The sequence below is a fragment of the Ranitomeya imitator genome, chromosome 2, assembly GCF_032444005.1.
Source record: "Ranitomeya imitator isolate aRanImi1 chromosome 2, aRanImi1.pri, whole genome shotgun sequence".
NCBI lineage: Eukaryota > Metazoa > Chordata > Amphibia > Anura > Dendrobatidae > Ranitomeya > Ranitomeya imitator.
Genome location: NC_091283.1, coordinates 188834829 through 188852705, shown reverse-complemented (window position 1 = coordinate 188852705; position 17877 = coordinate 188834829). Strand labels below are relative to the sequence as shown.

The 17877-nt window shown below is 47.0% G+C and overlaps 1 protein-coding gene across 7 annotated transcripts in view; it reads left to right on the top strand.

The window, feature by feature from the left end:
* The window catches only part of HUWE1 (HECT, UBA and WWE domain containing E3 ubiquitin protein ligase 1), a 114017-nt gene extending 96431 nt beyond the window's left edge, over positions 1-17586 (top strand). For 4 of the 7 annotated variants that reach the window (XM_069748368.1, XM_069748371.1, XM_069748367.1 and 1 more), the window contains 17 exons: positions 766-1285; positions 1851-1957; positions 9053-9209; positions 9296-9428; positions 9510-9742; positions 10237-10364; positions 10724-10805; positions 10895-11050; positions 11145-11390; positions 12490-12607; positions 12798-12938; positions 13015-13302; positions 13501-13606; positions 14923-15040; positions 15155-15336; positions 15686-15876; positions 16402-17586. In XM_069748368.1, the coding sequence (XP_069604469.1) occupies positions 766-1285; positions 1851-1957; positions 9053-9209; positions 9296-9428; positions 9510-9742; positions 10237-10364; positions 10724-10805; positions 10895-11050; positions 11145-11390; positions 12490-12607; positions 12798-12938; positions 13015-13302; positions 13501-13606; positions 14923-15040; positions 15155-15336; positions 15686-15876; positions 16402-16504 (3009 nt within the window). In that variant the 3' untranslated portion in view covers positions 16505-17586. The remainder of the gene's footprint in view (positions 1-765; positions 1286-1850; positions 1958-9052; positions 9210-9295; positions 9429-9509; positions 9743-10236; positions 10365-10723; positions 10806-10894; positions 11051-11144; positions 11391-12489; positions 12608-12797; positions 12939-13014; positions 13303-13500; positions 13607-14922; positions 15041-15154; positions 15337-15685; positions 15877-16401) is intronic. The other 3 variants (XM_069748374.1, XM_069748369.1, XM_069748370.1) reach the window with 2 other exon arrangements.
* The last annotated feature ends 291 nt before the right edge of the window (positions 17587-17877 follow it).

The following is a 17877-nucleotide window of genomic DNA, read 5'->3' as shown; positions in this document are numbered from 1 at the left end:
TTGATGGCATAGATCTATAGCAGCAACATGGAAGATATACAGCTGTACTGGGCAGTGTGGCTGTGAATCCAACTCTGGAGTGAGCTAAAACAGTCGCCTAAACCTGCAGCCCAATCTGCGTGCATCTTGCTGTGCTTTAGTTGTCCTCCCTCCTCTAGAGTTTAGTAAGAGCTGTAACTTGTCACCTCAGTGGGTTGGTAGTCTGTTTTGGATTGACCAAGATAGATTTGAGCTGTTTTTCATAGCGGATGGTTATTGCAGGGGGAGAGGAAGAAATGGTTCATGAGTGGAGAAAGGAGCAAGTATGTATTACAAAGTTGTTGTTTTTTTTTTACATTCGCCTGTACTACTGTGTTTCGCAAAGTTTGCTGGAGCAACAGCGACCAGTTAGTCTTTAAGGGAACCTGTCAGTCAATTCCTGCTGTCCAAACCCGTGGGGTGCAAGAATTGCAGTCTGGCTGCACAATTCTGATATTCTCTGAACCATCCTGGTGTTTTAAATAAAATATAGATTACAGTGCAGACTAGTCCGGCTCTGCCCCTGGCCGCCTCTTCCCAGCGCTGCTACATCGATAGGTCTCATCCTATGTACACGTGTGGAGCGACTCTAGGAAGAGGGATCTGGCATTTCAGAGAAGAACAATATATTTTGTTACTATATGACGAGACCTTGGCATTGCAGGTCTGATGGTATGCTGGTTTCAATGGCGTTCAGGAATTATCATTTTTTTTATCATCTTATAGTTTTTCCTCTTTCCTCCTCAGGTGTTCCCGAGCCATTTCACACAGCAGCGGACCAAAGAGTGCAATGTAGAAAACAGCGAAAATAAAGAGAGGAGCATAAAATTGACTTGTAGCCCCTGTCCCTCTCAGTCGGGTAACAGCGGGGCAAGCAACATCTCCACAGACTTCTGGGACTTGTTAGTTAAGTTAGACAATATGAATGTGAGCCGTAAGGGGAAGACGTCTATAAAGTCTGTGCCTGTGAGCGCCGGAGGGGAAGCAGAAAGCTTGCAGTGCAGCCTGGAGGCCTCTCCTCTGGGACAGCTCATGAATATGTTATCTCATCCCGTCATTCGACGGAGTTCGCTGCTTACGGAAAAATTGCTCCGACTCCTCTCCCTGATATCCATCGCCTTGCCAGATAACAAATTACCAGACAGTTTGGCCAATGCCACTAATGCAATTGCACCAGCCCCCGCCCCAACGCCCGCGACAGCACCATTACCTCTTCCTGTACCCGCTGTAACTGTGCCAACAGTTGCCAACACAAGTGTTGTGTCCAGTAAGTATTAATGCAACCGCTCAATCCATGTGGATATTTTTTTTAACCACGTGCCTCTGTCCTCTTACCATTGGGGCGGAATGGACATTACAGAAAACAAGGCAGTGCTCACACGGGGCGTCTTGGCACCCTCTGTCATCAGCTATTGTAAGGGGCAGAGTCGTACCCTCTGAGAGCTGATATAAATGCTCTATCCTAAGGAAAGAGGTGGACGTATATCATGGATGGGGATCGCAATGCACTGGCCACAATACAATGATCCAGACTGGCCAGCAGCTCTACCCATCAGAGCGTGACAGCTGCATAGAAATACAACTACTGTCAGTAGAGCCGCCAGCCAGTCCGAGCATTGCATTGTGATCCCCGTCCGAGTTAGGCGGCCGTCTGAGTCTGACTCTTCCCTAAGTTTAGGGCATCAGAACCCTACAAAGTCGGTGCCGAGACGTATTCTCCCTCGCCAAAGCAATTCTGTCATCTAAACTGCACTACTTTGAGCTGTAGGTTACTGAACACAATAATATGAAATTACAATACAATTTTTTTTTTTTTTTTTTTACTTTTAAAGCTGTCGTAAAAAGTGTGAAATCTACAGCGAAGTCCAGTGAGCCCAGCGCATCAGACAAAATGGCCGCTTCCGGACTCACGGAAAAACAGCTGCAGCTTTCTGTGGAGGTAAATATATCCATGGTAGACTAGTGAGCCTTTCATTTCATCTTTTTCTGCCGCCTTTCTGACTTTGACCCCTATAGACAGATCATGTTCACCTCAACAGGAGATCTTTCATTGTAGCTCATTGCCAAAATAGAATAATCTTTCTATTTATATGTATGTATATATTATAATATCTATATAATTGTTTAAGGTCCACTTCCGTCTGTTTCTCTGTCACGGAAATCGTGCATCGCTGATTGGTCGCCGCCGGTTGGGCGCGATTAATCAGCGACAGGTACAGTCCGGCCGTTAATTGGCCCCTCTATACTCCCCTCCACTCAGCGCCCACATAGCGTTTAAGCAGTCCGTTACATGGACTGTTAGACTGCGGCATAACTCGGTGTAACGCAGTCCGTTAACGCTGCTGTTAACCCTATTAGTGTGACCAACTTTTTACTATTGATGCTGCCTATGCAGCATCAATAGTAAAAACATAATGTTAAAAATAATAAAAAAAATCATTATATTCTCACCTTCCGGCATCCGCGGCAGCCTTTCCCGCTCCTCGCGACACTCCGGTCCCAAGAAATGCATTGCGTCAATGACCGGACATGACGTACCGGTCTCGCGAGACTGCTACATCATCACGGGTTGTTGCCGCAAGGCATTACTGGGAACGGAGCGTCGCGAGGAGCATCGCTAAAGGCCTGGGCTGGATCCGGGGGCCGCCGGAAGGTGAGTATATAATGAACTATTTTTTATTTTAATTCTTTTTTTTTTTTTTTTTTAATAGGGATATGGTGCCCACATTGCCATATGCTACGAGGGCTGTGCTATATGCTACGTGGGCTGTGCTATATGCTACGTGGGCTGTGAGACTCTTTCGCCCGGGGCCCTCAAAAACTTAGAGCTGGCCCTGGCTTCACTGATTGTTCGCGGCCGGCAGGGCGTGACCAATCGGCGACAGGCGCAGTCCAGCTGAGAATTGGAGCGGGATTTGAACCACGCTTTGCTAATTGGTCGCAGCCGGCCGAATCCTGTGTATTCATTGCATTATTTTGAAATCTTCATAAATAAACTACATACATATTCTAGAATACCCGATGCGCTAGAATCGGACCACCATCTAGTATTTTATATTTATATATAAATATTGTATATATTTTCTTTAAATAACACTTATTTTGTTTTTTATGATCACTTAAATATTTTTAATGTTACTAGTAGTATTTTGTGTAATAAAAATAACATTTTTTTTTAATTTATTGTAAAAAAAAATTTAAAAAACTGTAGAACTATCTTTTTTTTGCTTTTTAGATATTACAAAAACATACTAAATGGAAACAATAAAAATAATCATTATTCACTATTTTTATAATACATAAAAAAAAAACATTTTATTTATAAATATTTTTTCTTTATTGCTTCATTGGGGGACACAGGTAACTATCGGGTGTATGCTGCTGTCACTAGGAGGCTGACACTAGGCAAAAAAGGAAAATAGCACCTTCTCAGCGGTACACACCCACCGACAGGCTCAAAGTACCTCAGTTTAAGCTTAGTGTCTGTAGGAGGCAGACCTGGATCTGATCTCAGATCCACATTTTCCTTTTCAGGTTCTCTGTCTGTTTTATTAATCTTTTCCCTTTGTCTTTCAGGTCACCTTTCTCTTAGGGTAACTGGGTGTAATTTCTCACCCTGTTCTCCCTTACCTATGCGACCAAGAGAGCAGTGTGGTATCACCACATTGCCCACTCTCGGGCCCGCGAAGCAGGACCTAATCTCCTGTCACCTTTACGGGTGCTTCAAGGTGATTTGAGGGGCCAGTCCTTTACCTTTTCCCCACCCCTCTCCTCGGAGAGGGCTGGGAGGAAAACGGTAGTCACTAGCGGTGGTCTTCCCCTTTCTTGTAAGGGGTTGATGCCGTCTTCTGCACCGTCTGGAGATGGTGCGTGAAGGAGGATCCCAGATTCCAGCAACCCTCACCCACCCGAGGGCTCCTGATGTGATCCTCACCGCTACAGAGAGACTGGGACTCACCGCAGGTTTGTCTCCCTCCGCAGCGGCAGGCGTCATCCCGGAGTACGCTATCCCTTCATCCGGGGCTGTGGAGTCGGTGTGATGGAAATTGAGGAGTCGAGTCGGAGGTTTGGCTTACCGACTTCACAGCCCTGCCTTCATCGCAAGGGGACAGGGTGGTGTTGGTGGTAGGAAACAGCCGGCAGCCACGTCCATGTTTGCCATGGCTGGGCTCAGCACTTGCGGACACTACCCCTCCCTTTGCTGGCCACACCCCTTCCCTGGTTTTCCTTTAGCCAGTCACCATCACGCGTTAAAATAATGTGCTTTTTATCCAATGGGAGGAGTCTTCCTCCTCTTCTTTTGAGCTGGCCACACCCACCACAGCGCGTGCTTTTTCGGCACGCTTTTTCCGCTCCTATCACGGAGCTTCTCCTTCCCGGCTGTTCATGACCCCGTCGTGTCAGCCAATCGGAGGGGGACCTTCATTTTCACCAGCCGGCAGATTGTCCTGGCACGCCCCCGGCATATGGTGTGGGGACAAGCCGACGCGGCATCAGCCTCTTCACACCGCCATATCCTGCGTGACACAGCTATATCTTAAGCTCTCTGCAGACGCACTGCACAAAGGGGGACACAGCTTCTACAGCTCTTTCTGCTGGTCGTCGCTGGCATCGGGGTAGGCTATGTTCTTTTTGTCTTAGCTCCTCTCACAGCAGTATCCCCAAGGCTAAACTTATGGCCAACCCTATAGAGGCTTCTTCTTGCCCCTGTAAGCCCACTGTAATTCACTACTCTTGTGCTGTCTGCAAAAGGAAGTGGTCTTTAGGCCAGCCCTCCCCTTTCTGCCTGTCCTGCAGCCCCTCCACCATGTCTGCCCCACAAGAGCCCTCTAACGCCCGGGATGAGAGCATTCCCCTCCCTGTAGAGTGGGTTGTTGCTATGTCACAGTCGGTCTCAGACCTGACAAACGTTTCACAGTCCCTGGTCCAGGTCCTGGAGCGACTTCCACATTTGTCTACTGCCATCAGTGCTCCGAACGCCTCTCACGGTGATTTGCACACACCTGACTGCGACCTTCACAGGGACAAATTGGGTACAAAGCAAAGGAAGCTGGCTCTTTCCAGTTCTTCCTCTAGTTCCCCGGGTCCCTCTATATCCACCTGGATCCATTCTTCACCCCATGCCCCCTTCAGAAGGCAGCTTTTGGGTCAGAAGTGGATTCCCTGTCTGAATCCCTTACGGACCAAACCTCAAAGATGCAGGACATGGTCAATAGCCTTATCTTGGCAATTACCCAAACTCTGAACCTAAAGGATGATGATGAGGCACCTGCTCAGGAGCACTCCATTGCCGTAAAACGTCTTCCCAGAATTTTCCTAATCACAGGAATTTTGAAGCGATTATATCTAAATGCTGGGAACACCCTGAAAAGCGCTTCCCAGGAAGGAAGCAGCTAGATATTCTCTATCCTTTTTAACCCAGACCTCGTTGGTAAATGGGCAGAATTCCTGTAGTGTGGATCCGCCGGTTTCTCGGCTGTCTTCCAGGACAGTCTTGTCTCTACCGGATGGTGCATCTCTTAAGGATTCTACAGATAGACAGAATCCTTGGCTAAGTCAGCCTTTGAAGCAGCTGATGCCTTCCTGTGTCCCATTTTTGCCTCCACCTGGGTGGAAAAGTCTGTCTGCCTGAGCAAAGAATGCTTCGTCAGGGTATTCTAGCAGCAGCTCCTCCAGATGAGTTGGCAGACCAGATGGCCCATGCCGGCAAATATCTTTTGACTGCTTCTTTAGATTCAGCAGGTTGTTCCGCCAGGGCTACCAGCAACATCGTTGCTATACGGTGCATTCTCCGGTTTGAAAGAGTGAAATGCAGATCCGCCGTCAAAAAGGTCCCTCACTAGCCTTGCCATCCAAGGCTTTAGACTTCTTTGGGTCCCAACTGGATCAAATAATTTCCGATGCTACCCGTGGAAAAAGCACCTGGCTTCCCCAGTCCAAGCCTTACAGTCTTTTTAATAAGGAAAGGATTCATTTTGGCCCTTCTCTGCTTCAGGGATTTCCACCCAGCAGGACTGCTCTTCCGCCCATGGGGACAGGAATAAGCTGTCTTTCAAACGAGCCCCTCACTGGCAATCAAAGGGTCGCGCTTTCAAATCTTCAGGGTTTCACGCCAACAGGTTCTCCTCGGTGTGACGGGTCACCCCCCACCCGAGAATCGCTCCAGGGTGGGAGGCCGGCTTCTTCTCATCTGGGAAGTATGGTTCTCGGTGGTCGGCGATGCTTGGGTCAGAGAGTCACGTCCCGTCACAAAATCGACTTTGATTCAACCCACTCCCAGGAAAACGTTTTTGTCTCACCCGCCAGAACCTCTGTCTCAGGCCCCAGGGATTCTTCAGGCAGTCTTTTCCCCACTACGCACAGGAGTGATCGTACCTATTCCCTGGAGCGAACGATTTTTGGGATTCTAATCCAATCTTTTCGTAGTCCCGAAGAAAGACTGATCGCTCCGTCCAATTTTGGATCTCAAGCGATGGAACCATCATGTTTGGAGCTGCCATTTCAGGATGGAGTCTCTACGTTCGGTAATCACCTCTATGGAAGCAGGAGAATTTTTGTTCTTTAGACATTTAGGATGCTTATCTTCACATTCCTGTTTGCGTTCAGCATCAGAGATTCCGACGGTTTGCGATCCAGGCGGATCACTGTCAGTTCACGGCCCTTCCATTCGGCCTGGCCTCTGCCCCAGAGTATTCACGAAGGTCATGGCCGTCCTTCGCTCCAAGGGGATTCTCATAATTCCTTACTTGTACGATCTTCTGATCAAGGGACCGTCCTGCCGAGACTATGACCAGAATCTTCAGATCACCCTGGACACTCTGGTCCGTCTCGGCTGGATTGTCACAGAGAGAAGTCGTCCCTGACCCAGCTCAGCACCTGTTGTTTCTAGGTATGAGATTCGACACGGCTCAAGCCCGTGTCTTCCTTCCAAAGGAGAAGTTTTCATCCCTCTGCCAGGGGATCCGCGCTCTAAAAGCAACCAGCCTCTCTTACCCTGCGGTCCTGCATGAGAGTTCTTGGAAGAGGATTGCCGCCATGGAAGCTGTGCCTTTTGCCCAGTTCCATACCCGTCTTCTTCAGCTGGCCCTCTTGTCGGCTTGGGACAAGAGGACGGTTTCCCTTGACTGGCCTGTGCTAATGCATCTCAAGGTGAGGCAGTCCCTGACCTGGTCGATGCTATCAGCAGCAGTCCTACGAGGGAAGTCCTTCCTTCTTCTCTGGTGTCAGGTCATCACCACCAATGCAGTCTCCTCGGTTGGGGAGCGGTCTTTCTTTGTCACACAGCGCAAGGTTGATGGAATGCCCAAGAAGCCGCTCTCCCCATCAATCTCCTGGAGATCAGGGCAATTTTCTTTGCCCTTCACCGGCTGGCAGATCCTCCTCGCAGGTCAGCCGGTCCATAGTCTGACAGCGCCACGGCCGTGGCTTACATAAACAATCAAGGCGGAACTCGCAGCAAACAGGTTACAAGGATTCTGCGATGGGTGGGGCATCACGCCTCCCCCCCCCCCCATATCAGCCATGCACATTCCGGGGGTAGAAAATTGGGCAGCCAATTTTCTGAGCAGTCAGGGTCTCTCATCGGGCGAGTGGTCTCTCAGCCCTGCAATTTTCAACCAGATATGCCACAAATGGGGCACACCAGACGTCGACCTGATGGCATCTCGGATGAACCACAAGGTTCCTCAGTATGTAGCCAGATCCTGGGATCCGCTAGCCATCGGTTGCGATGCTCTGGTAATCCCGTGATCACAGTTCCAACTGCCTTATCTTTTTCCGACTCTTCCCTCAATTCCGAGAGTCGTGAAGAAGATAAAGGCAGACTTGATTCCCCCAATTATGATGGCTTCAGACTGGCCAAGACAGGCCTGGAACGCGGAGCTGGTGAACATGCTCATGGACGCTCCCTGGAGGCTTCCAGACAGTCCAGATCTTCTCTTGCAAGACCCCCTCTTCCACCAGAGTTCACGGTCTGAGTTTAGCGGCATGGCCTTTGAGGCTGCAGTCCTGAGGGAGGCTGTTTTTTCCCATCATGTCATTCAGACCATAATTAAGACTAGAAAACCAGCATCCTCTCGTATCTACCACATACACTGGAAGGCCTTCTTCCGGTGGAGTGAGGACACCAAATTGGTCCAGATGTCCTCTTCTCTTCTTTTCTACACTCTGATGCCCTATTTGTCATCTCTGAAGATTGTCGTAAAGGGCTCCCTGCTTCTAAATCCACTTTTGCCGATGGATTCGTTCAGCAATATGAGGCATACTCCGGAGCTGAAGGCTCACTCCACTCGGGCGGTGAGGGCCTCCTTGGCTGTTTGTCACTAGGCCTCGGCTTTAGAGATTTGTAAGGCCGCGACCTGGTCATCTTTGCACACCGTCGCAAGGTTTTACAGGGTTCATACCTATGCTTAGTCTGATGCAGGCCTGGGAAGGAAGGTGCTGCAGACGGCTGTTACGCATCGGCCGAATTAAGACTGCTTTCTTTGCTTTTTTTTTCTGATTTCCATCCTAGGGACTGCTTTGGGACGTCCCATGGTTACCTGTATCCCCCAATGAAGCGATAAAGAGGGAGGGATTTTTGGTACTAACCGTAAAATCTTTCTTGGAGCAGTCATTGGGGGATACAGCACCCTTCCTAATTGTGGATACTTCTATTGGGCCTACGTTCGTTTGTTGTTGGGTTGGTTCATATGTTGAGTTTTGGTTGCTTCTCCTACTGCTTTAACCCTAACTGAGGTACTTCGTGCCTGTCGATGGGTGTATACTGCTGAGGAGGAGCTATTTTCCTTTTCTGCCTAGTGTCAGCCTCTTAGCGACAGCAGCATACACCCATGGTTACTTATGTCCCCCAATGAAGGCTCCAAGAAAGATTTTACGGTGAGTACCAAAAATCCCTCTCTTCTCCTCCACTGTGATTATAGGAAATGTTTGGCAAAAATCTATATACAACAGCACTATCTGAGAACAATTATCTTTCATTTTCTAATGGAGATACATGACTTCCCCTGTACTACTTGTCTGTCTTACTCTCTAGGTGTTAACATCTCATTCATGCTCAGAAGAAGGCTTGGAAGATGCCGCCAACGTGTTGCTTCAGCTTTCCAGAGGAGACCCTGGGACCCGGGACACAGTATTAAAGCTGCTGCTGAGTGGGGCCCACCATCTAGGTTATACACTGTGCAAACAGATAGGTGAGGAAAATTGATTGTAGGACACCCCGTGGGTTTGGTTCTAGTTTTGTGCAGTCATTTAATTTTTCTTCCATATTCTTTCCTAGGTACGCTGTTGGCAGAGCTGCGAGAGTATAACCTGGATCAGCAGAGGCGCATTCAGTGCGAGGCCCTCTCTCCAGACGGCATGCCGGAGGAGCAGCCTCATAACACCAAGGCAAAGGGCAAGATGCAGAGCAGGTAAGTGTCACGTCTGTAATTTTTTTAGGGCCACAAATTACTTATTTCTCCTTTTGGGCATAATTCAATCTAAAGTGTCAGGTCTCTCCCCACTCCATCTCTGCGATCCAGGTTTGACATCGCAGAGAACGTGATAATCGTAGCTTCACAGAAGAGACCTCTTGGGGGTAGAGAACTCCAGCTACCATCTATGTCTATGCTGACGTCCAAGACCTCCACGCAAAAATTCTTCCTGCGAGTACTACAGGTCATCATTCAGCTCAGAGATGACACCAGAAGAGCCAACAAAAAGGCCAAGCAAACCAGCAGACTAGGTGGGCACCTTATTTTTTTTTTCCCTTTTAGAGCCTGTGCACACGTTGCAGATTTTCTGTCAAATCTCTTGCTACTGAACTACCTGGCCACGTCTAGGATGCATTGAGCTTGGTTTGAACAGTCACTTTGCAGACTCCCTGTAAAACACAACCTGTAAATCTTTGCAATAATGAAAAAAGCACCGTGTGTTCCTGAAGGTTGCCAAGATTTATTTCTCGCAGCACCATTAGTTTGGACTATTAGATAATTTGGTTCAAAAAGTCGCTTTGTTGCAGCAAATAGTGGAGCGGTGACAGATGTCGCTTTTGAGCCATTAAACCCTCATGAGCCAAGCATGCCTGGAAATTTAATTAAAAAAAAAAACTCAATTGGACAATTGGGTAAAAGTTACTAATGAGCGTTGCGATGTAGGGTTAGGCCAGCCTTCGTTCTGCACCCAGTGCATGTCGCCGGACAATGTATTTTTTTTCTTACGGCTGTCTTCTTCTTGCAGGAGCTGCCAGTCTGGCCTCGGCTAGCAGCATCCAGGCCGCTGTGCAGCAGCTGGAGGCTGAGGCTGATGCCATTATACAAATGGTACGTGAGGGTCAAAGGGCGCGGAGACAGCTGCAAACTGCAACGGTTAGCATGATGACTGGCGCTGGCAGAGCATTCATCCTTAGTTTGTTCCTCTCCCTCATATTTATTTTATGATTAATCGGTTTCTATTCACATGTGTTTCCCCACTTTTCCACCGTCCTGTGTGTCCATAGCTTCGTGGTTACGTGTATCCTCCTTACATCCCAGTTTCGTGCATGGTTCATTAACAGAAGCGCCTTGCTTTTGCGGACAAAGCGTGCGTTGTCTACATGGTTGGCATGGCATCTCATAATCTCATGCTGCTTTATGTATCCTCCATCCTCCTATCATTACTAGTCTCCTTACACTTCCACGTCTCTGCCCTTCGCACAAATCTGACGTAAGTTTATTTGTTTGTTCAGGCGGAAGGCTCCGCTCGGAGGGAGGAATCTCCTATGGATGTTGACCAACCCTCGCCAGCCACACAAGATACCCCGCCCGTTGGTTGGTATCCGGATGAGTAGTGTGCGTGGGTAACAGGTTGCGCCGGTTTCTTCGTTTGATAATCCGTGGGTCCTGTCTTATATTTCTAGCCTCTGAAGCATCTCAGGCCGCTGAAAAGAAAGAGGAAGAGCGACTCCCGGAGCTGCCCCTGCTGAGCGAGCAGCTGAGCCTGGACGAATTGTGGGACATGTTGGGAGAATGTCTAAAGGAGCTGGAAGAGTCTCACGATCAACATGCAGTGCTAGGTACCACAACCACAAGCTGCAGGCCTCGCTCTGACTTTTCTATATTTCTGCCGATATTTAATGTCCTCTTTTCTTCTTGTCTGTTGTTCTGCAGTTCTCCAGCCGGCCGTAGAGGCGTTCTTCTTGGTCCATGCAACAGAAAGAGAGAGCAAACCTCCCGTGCGGGACACACGGGAGAGCCAACTGGCTCACATAAAAGATGAGCCTCCCCCATTATCGCCAGCACCCCTCACTCCCGCTACACCTTCTTCCTTAGATCCCTTCTTTTCAAGGGAGCCCTCAGCTATGCACATCTCATCCAGCCTGCCTCCTGACACTCAGAAGTTTCTACGATTTGCAGGTAACGATGTACTTAGAGTATCATTTAATTTTATTTATTATTTTTTTTAACATCATAGATTCTTCAGATCGGTGCAGTTTCAGGTCATAAGACTCGCATAGATTGCTAAAAAAAAGTCACCATTTAAAGAGTTGTACATGCTTATAGACTTTCTCTTAAATCTGAACACCTCTTTACATGCTTCTCTTTGAGTGATTGGTGGTGGTCTCAGGACCTGGACTTCCTCAGAATTGCAGAACATGCATGGAAGAACCTAACATTAAAGACTGTCACTTACCCCATGTGCAGGGCATTCCAGTAGCTTAGATATCCATGGTTACGACCACTCTGTGACACTTAGTTGTTAGTGGTTGTAACCATGGATACCTAAGCTACTGCAATGCCCTGCACATGGGGTAAGTGACATAGCTTATTCAGCAGAACTGTACTACATTTCTAATTGATATTTGCTGCTATTATTATTATTATTCCTACAGTATATTAGGATAGGATTTTGGAGATGGCAAAATCCCTTTGAAGTAATAAGTATTTTTCTCGTAAATCAATAAGTGCACATGAAAATAAGCAACTTTGTAATGGATCTTACCTGAGAAATCTTCTCCCCCCTCCTTGATGGATCTGTCATTCTCCATTCACAGGTAACACATGTATTCAGTGAGTACAGACTTTCCCATTACTGAGATAGATGACAGTTGGTGCTCATAAAACTCCATGGAGATCTGTAACTGTGGTTTCAGGAGAAGTTGCTGTATGATGCTCCTCCCTCTTCCATAGAATTTTATAAACACTAACTGGGGTCTCTCCTGTTACGTGAATAGCTGCATTCACTGAATGCAGATTTTACAGTTTTTTTTTCCTATGAATGGAGTATGAAGGCTCAGTAGTCCAGGAGGAGAAAATAGCAGGTTTCTCTGATAAGGTATATAACAAAGTTTCTTATTTTCATGTGCGCTTATGAAATACAAATAAATGATGGATTCTCTTTAAGCTCCGCTTAAATGGGAAATGCAACTATTCAGTCTGTGAGATGTGGAATATGTTGTGTTTTCCTTGCATATAAATAACATACAGAAACATTTTTTTTCTTTCTATCCCACAGAGACGCATCGCACTGTGTTAAATCAGATCCTCAGGCAGTCTACCACTCACTTGGCTGATGGACCCTTTGCTGTTCTTGTTGATTACATTAGGGTCCTGGACTTTGATGTTAAACGAAAGTACGTATGATCCAAAGGGCGCTAGTAACAGCTGATCAGTGGGGGTGCCCGGCCGCCACCCATCCGATAATGACCTACCTTACAGTATCATAGCACTGGACGACCCCTATAAATTCGTTATATAATGTACAGATCCTGTTGAAGTCAATGGTTATTTCTCATCATTTAAACAGTTCTGTCAAAATTTTAGATATTTCCGCCAGGAGCTCGAGCGACTAGATGAAGGATTGCGGAAAGAGGATATGGCTGTACATGTGAGACGAGACCATGTGTTTGAAGACTCCTACCGAGAACTGCACAGGAAATCCCCGGAAGAGATGAAAAACAGACTGTAAGTAACAACAGGTGGATTATTAATTTTAGAGCGTGATGTAGAGAAATGCTGAATATGTCCTCTCTCTCCATAGGTACATAGTGTTTGAGGGAGAAGAAGGCCAGGACGCGGGTGGGCTTCTCCGAGAGTGGTACATGATAATCTCCAGGGAAATGTTCAATCCCATGTATGCTCTGTTCCGCACATCACCCGGGGACCGGGTCACCTACACAATCAACCCTTCCTCTCACTGCAACCCCAACCACCTCAGCTACTTCAAGTTTGTCGGGCGGATAGTCGCTAAAGCCGTGTACGACAACAGGCTCCTGGAGTGCTACTTCACTCGGTCGTTCTACAAGCACATCTTGGGCAAATCTGTCAGGTAGGCGGTCAGGCTTGGTACCCTGCTTCAGCCAGCACCCAACTTCTGTAGTGCCCTGTCATACAGAGGTAAGGTAGCGTCCACAGTCTTCTGTGCGCAGCTCCTATGCAGGGATGTGCACTTTATGCAGACGGTGATTTTACCTTTTCATCTCTCCCGTCCTTTCTGCTAAAGCCATTTTGCCTGCTTGCCTTGCAGATACACTGACATGGAGAGCGAGGATTATCACTTCTACCAGGGATTAGTGTACTTGCTTGAGAACGATGTCTCCACACTGGGATACGACTTAACTTTCAGCACCGAGGTGAGTAACTAGATATGAAGCCGCTACGTCAGCGCCTCATTTACACGTGTAATCTCCAGCCTTAAGGTACCGTTACACTAAACTATTTACCAACGATCACGACCAGCGATACGACCTGGCCGTGTTCGTTGGTAAGTCGTTGTGTGGTCGCTGGAGAGCTGTCACACAGACTGCTCTCCAGCGATCAACGATGCCGAAGTCCCCGGGTAACCAGGGTAAACATCGGGTTACTAAGCGCAGGGCCGCGCTTAGTAACCCGATGTTTACCCTGGTTACCATTGTAAAAGTAAAAAAAAAAAACACTACATACTTACATTCCTGTCGTGTCCCCCAGCGTCGGCTTCCCTGCACTGTGTAAGCGCTGGCCGGAAAGCAGAGCGGTGACGTCACCGCTGTGCTCTGCTTTACGGCCGGCCGGCGCTGACACTGGGGGACGCAGGGAAGCTGACGCTGAAGGACGTGACAGGAATGTAAGTATGTAGTGTTTTTGTTTTTTTTACTTTTACAATGGTAACCAGAGTAAACGTCGGGTTACTAAGCGCGGCCCTGCGCTTAGTAACCCGATGTTTACCCTGGTTACCAGTGAAGACATCGCTGAATCGGTGTCACACACGCCGATTCAGCGATGTCAGCGGGTGATCCAGCGACGAAATAAAGTCCTGATCATTCCCCAGCAACCAACGATCTCCCAGCAGGGGCCTGATCGTTGGTCGCTGTCACGCATAACGATTTCGTTGCTACGTCACAAAAAGCAACGATATCGTTGTGTGAAGGTACCTTTACAGCTCTGGTGGCCACCAAGGTGACAACCATGGATTTGCTCCACTTAGAGGGAACCTGTTTTGATTTCCATGCTTTTGGCAGCTTAAAGGGAACCTGTCATGTCCCCAAATTCTGTTAATCTGCAGGTAAATAGTGTTCAAATGCGAAAGCGCAGCCACCGGGAGAAAATGAACTTAATTCCTCAAGTTAGAATCCAACTTCATACATTGGGACGTATGACGTGTATAAAGCTTGAACAGTGATCATTAGATTAAGCAATACAGGGAAATCTCCCCTAAATAAACAAAACGCCTCCTTAGTCTAGACCCGGGTTTCAGTTCGAGTGCACTGGCCATCTTTGAGAACACCATTTCTGTATAGAAAGTGTTTTATGCAATTTTGGGGTGGTTGCAGACTTCATACTTTAATAAAAAGTTAAGAAGTTTATTGAACTTTTTAAAAGTTAGTGGGTTTTTTTGTGTCTCTTTTGGGTGTGTGCAAATTGTTTTTGTGTGAATAGTCCCAGCCAGACATTTCTCCTTTGTTAATTTTAGGTTCAGGAATTTGGTGTCTGTGAAGTCCGTGACTTAAAGCCGAACGGTGCAAATATCCTGGTTACCGAAGACAACAAGAAAGAATACGTTCACCTTGTGTGCCAGATGAAGATGACAGGTGCTTCACGTGCAGCCATTACTGTGCATTGGCTACCACCTCATTTATACATATTGATGTCCGCAAGTTCTGTGCATTTAACAGAATCGTTTTGGTCTCCTGTCTTTTTTTAAGGTGCAATCCGAAAGCAGTTGGCAGCTTTCCTAGAGGGATTTTATGAAATTATTCCCAAGCGTCTCATCTCCATCTTTACAGAGCAGGAACTGGAGTTGCTCATTTCTGGTTTGCCCACCATCGATATTGATGACTTGAAATCCAACACAGAGTATCACAAGTATCAGTCTAACTCCATACAGGTGAGGACAGCTTATTTGCACCTCAGGGGTGCAGCACAAATCTTCTGTCCTGGCCCCTTTTCCCCCCTTTCCATATATAATAGACTAATATTGGCCGATGGTTTATTGTGTATGGGGCCACCCAACTCTGCCCCTCCAGCCGGAGGTGATAAGGATCTGGCATGTCTGATTTCAGACTGCCAATCCATTGGTTCTTGGCAAGATGTCACCACCAGAAGAGACCCCATCTCTCCGGTCTATGGAGAAGTCTGGAGAGATGGCTGCCGAATGAATGGCCACCAGCTATCTCTTGTGGGACTGAAAATATACAAGTACCGATCACTTATCTCGCCGCTTTGTTCTTTCATAGATTCAGTGGTTCTGGAGAGCGTTGCGCTCCTTTGACCAAGCAGACAGAGCAAAGTTTCTTCAGTTTGTCACTGGAACATCCAAGGTTCCCTTGCAGGGCTTTGCAGCTCTGGAGGGAATGAACGGCATTCAGAAATTCCAAATACATCGAGATGACCGGTCTACGGACAGGCTGCCATCGGCCCACACGTGGTAAGAGTCAATGTAACCATACACAGTGATGCCACAAAACACCACCCTGTCTTCATGAATGGATTGTTGGACAGTGCCTACAGAAGTGAGCACTTGTGCAATTTACTGTTTGTTAAAATTTGCAGCGGATCTTGAGATATTAACGTTTTACAGCTCGTTGCCTAGGAGTCCGATCACTGCTGCTGCCTGGCTTGCAACCACTGGGCTGAAGCTGACCAGAATCAGGAGATCACAACCCTGAAGTCACCCGAGCTCGTCTGATAACAGCATGACGCTGGCAAGCTTACAAGCTCCATAGAAAAGAACTTGTAAGCAGTGCACATGCTTGACCACTGCTACTGTAGACTGCGGCGGTCTGTCTCCAAGGCAACAAGCTATAAAATAGCATAAAACTGTCAATATCGTGGGAACGGCTGAGAATTTTAACAAGCCGTAAATTGCAAAACTGCTTGTTTTTACCATATCTATGCTAGAAAATGGGACTATAACCCCCTTTTAATAATTTTATTACTTTTCCCTCGCCAGTTTTAACCAATTGGACCTTCCGGCGTATGAGAGCTACGAGAAGCTACGTCACATGCTGCTTTTGGCGATTCAGGAGTGCTCTGAGGGGTTCGGCCTTGCCTAGGATTCAACCCGTCGCATATGTTTTTTTTCTACTGTTGGACATTAAAAAGAGAGAGCAAAAACCAAGCCATGCATCTATCTCGCTCACCCTGCTGGCACCAAGAAAGAGGGACTTGCCTTCTAAAAGCTGCCACGTGTCTCCGAGTTCCCTTCCAACGGCGAAGCGGCCGCGCTGAGACTCTAATCACTGCTCTGAGGAATGTAGAGAACTGAGAGGAGCAGGGGGGGAAATGATATAGTATATAAATATATATTTTTTTTCTTTTTTTTTTTTTTTTTGCTTTTCTTCTGTTCTGCCTAAAGAAGAAGAGTTTGACTCTTCTGAAAGAAACAAAAAAAAAGAAAAAAAAACAAACAAAACAAACAAACCTCCAGATGCAGGGTAGGGAAGCTGGTGAAATGGTTTAAGAGTTCTATAAATATGTGAAGAAAAAAAAATGCAAAGAACCAGCGAAAGAAGAAGGAAAAACTAGAGCACTCATTAAGAAATAGCCACTATTCCAACGCTATTATTATTATTTTTTTTTTTTTCAGCTTCGATTAAAATACTGAGGTGTTTACCTGTAAATAAACCACTGAAAGGAAATACCCGATCAATACAGTTTTTATTTCACGCCCTCTGGTGGTGGACGAAGGAATCGCAAAGGGGAGAAAAAAAAAATGGATGAGTTGTAGGTGGCAAATGCATCATATGAGGTTCAGTAACACCCCAGGGGGCTACTGGTAAAATACGCCGTGTATAGACTCTGCAAACGCCCTTCCATCATCCTAGAGATGCAGTGCGGCACTTACAGTGGGACAGTACAGAGTCATAGATATATGGTCCAGCCAAGGTTTATATCCCCCCCGCCCTCTTTCTTACCCAGCCCCCTGATATTTATTCATTTGTTTTCCTTCCATCATGATTTTGGGTTTGGATTGCTAGGATTTTTCTGTTTTGGGTGTTTTTGTTTTTTTGGAAATTCTCATTAAAAAAAAAAAAACGGAAGAAAAAAAATTAATGAAGAAATGACTTTACTAATAGGCGTTTTTGCTGCAAGTTTAAAACAGCCGGGGGAGATATGGCCAAAGCGTTGTGGGAGGGAGAAGCCTGGCAATATTGTCCCCTTCTTTTTAAGATTACCCCCCCCCCCCCCCCCCCCACAGGCTAGTCGCCCCTAGCGCACCCCTCACATGCTGTGCACCACATAATGCACTTGTGTCCTCGTGACTGCTCAGAAGGAAGGAGCGGATGGAAGTGGTTCAATAAAGGTTTAGTTTGAAAAGCCAAAAAAAGTTATGCCTTGTGTTTGTTGGTACGAGTGCACTTTTTTTTTTTTTTTTTTTTTTAAGGGGGAAGTTCACCTACATTATCTAGTGAACTAGACTCCTGCA